Consider the following 1131-nt stretch of genomic DNA (forward strand, 5'->3'; position numbering starts at 1 on the left):
TCAGTAATTCTTATTTGAGAGTTCAAAAATAAAGTCGTAAGTTTCCCTTATTATCACTACATCTCTTTAATATGTTGTGACCAAATTTCTAACACAAAAAGACCTTAAGGTACTATACATTTAGCACTTAATAATTGTTATAGTCTACTACTAAAGTAGTATCAGAAAAATCTCTTAATATATTCTGTTTAAAAAATTTATTTTATTACCTTGCCTGCTGAATCAGGATGATTACTCTTGATTTCGTATTCCAGCCTGTACTGAATGTAATCCAGATCAGAGTCAGCTTTCTGGAACTAAAGATTAGCACAAATCATTATTTTGTGAACCAAAAGACATATTAATAAACACAATACTATGACTACCCTTTCTTTTTTGTTTTCTAGTATTTTATTATTTTTTTAAAGATTTTATTCTAGTATTTTAATAATAATTTATTTTCTGGGACACTCACATTGTTACATCCTTGTTAAACAAAGAACTGCAGATAATATGCCACAAAGGCCAAAATTAGAGCATTTAAAGAATCACAAACTATACAAATAAAACTACATGTAGTATGGGAACAGCAGGCTGGATAACCCCAATTTATTGAACCTGAGTCCTAGCATGATCTGTATTAAATCCCTAATAGAGAAAAAAAGGAACACAATCACAATTGGTTACACAACCACAATTGTTCTATATATTTCTACTAGAGAGTTCTATTATCCATTGTCTTCCAGATAGAACAAAGCCATGTCTATACTTGTCTAAAATAGATAAGTAGTAATGTTGCACAAGCACCAAGTTACACACAAATTATTTCAGGCAAAAAGCAATACCAAAGCAGAAGAAAGCAGGAAGAAGCTTTCCTCAGTTCCTAACCTATAGCCCTTTAGGGAACAATTGCTAGGTTAGTAACCATGAGATTATACCTCTAGAAGATTGGTTTTGTCACTTGGAAGTCATCTATCTTTTTAAATGTTCAGAATCCTATGTTTTTTATATCAACTATGCTATGGATACATAATGGACTGAAGAGACAGATTTTTGAAATATATTGAATAAGCCTGGTTGTATAAAAAAAAATTAAAGATATACTTACAAAAAAATCTACAATAGGGTCTCCCTGGTGGTGCAGGGGTTAAA

At 30.9% G+C, this 1131-nt stretch overlaps 1 protein-coding gene across 1 annotated transcript in view; it reads right to left on the bottom strand.

The window, feature by feature from the left end:
• SKA2 (spindle and kinetochore associated complex subunit 2) overlaps nucleotides 1-1131 on the bottom strand; it is a 22304-nt gene that overhangs the window by 11442 nt on the left and 9731 nt on the right. The window contains 1 exon segment of the mRNA XM_012726062.1: nucleotides 215-297. Coding sequence (XP_012581516.1) covers nucleotides 215-297 — 83 coding nt within the window.

The sequence above is a fragment of the Condylura cristata genome, unplaced genomic scaffold, assembly GCF_000260355.1.
Source record: "Condylura cristata isolate star-nosed mole 26May11 unplaced genomic scaffold, ConCri1.0 scaffold00017, whole genome shotgun sequence".
Taxonomy (NCBI): Eukaryota; Metazoa; Chordata; class Mammalia; order Eulipotyphla; family Talpidae; genus Condylura; species Condylura cristata.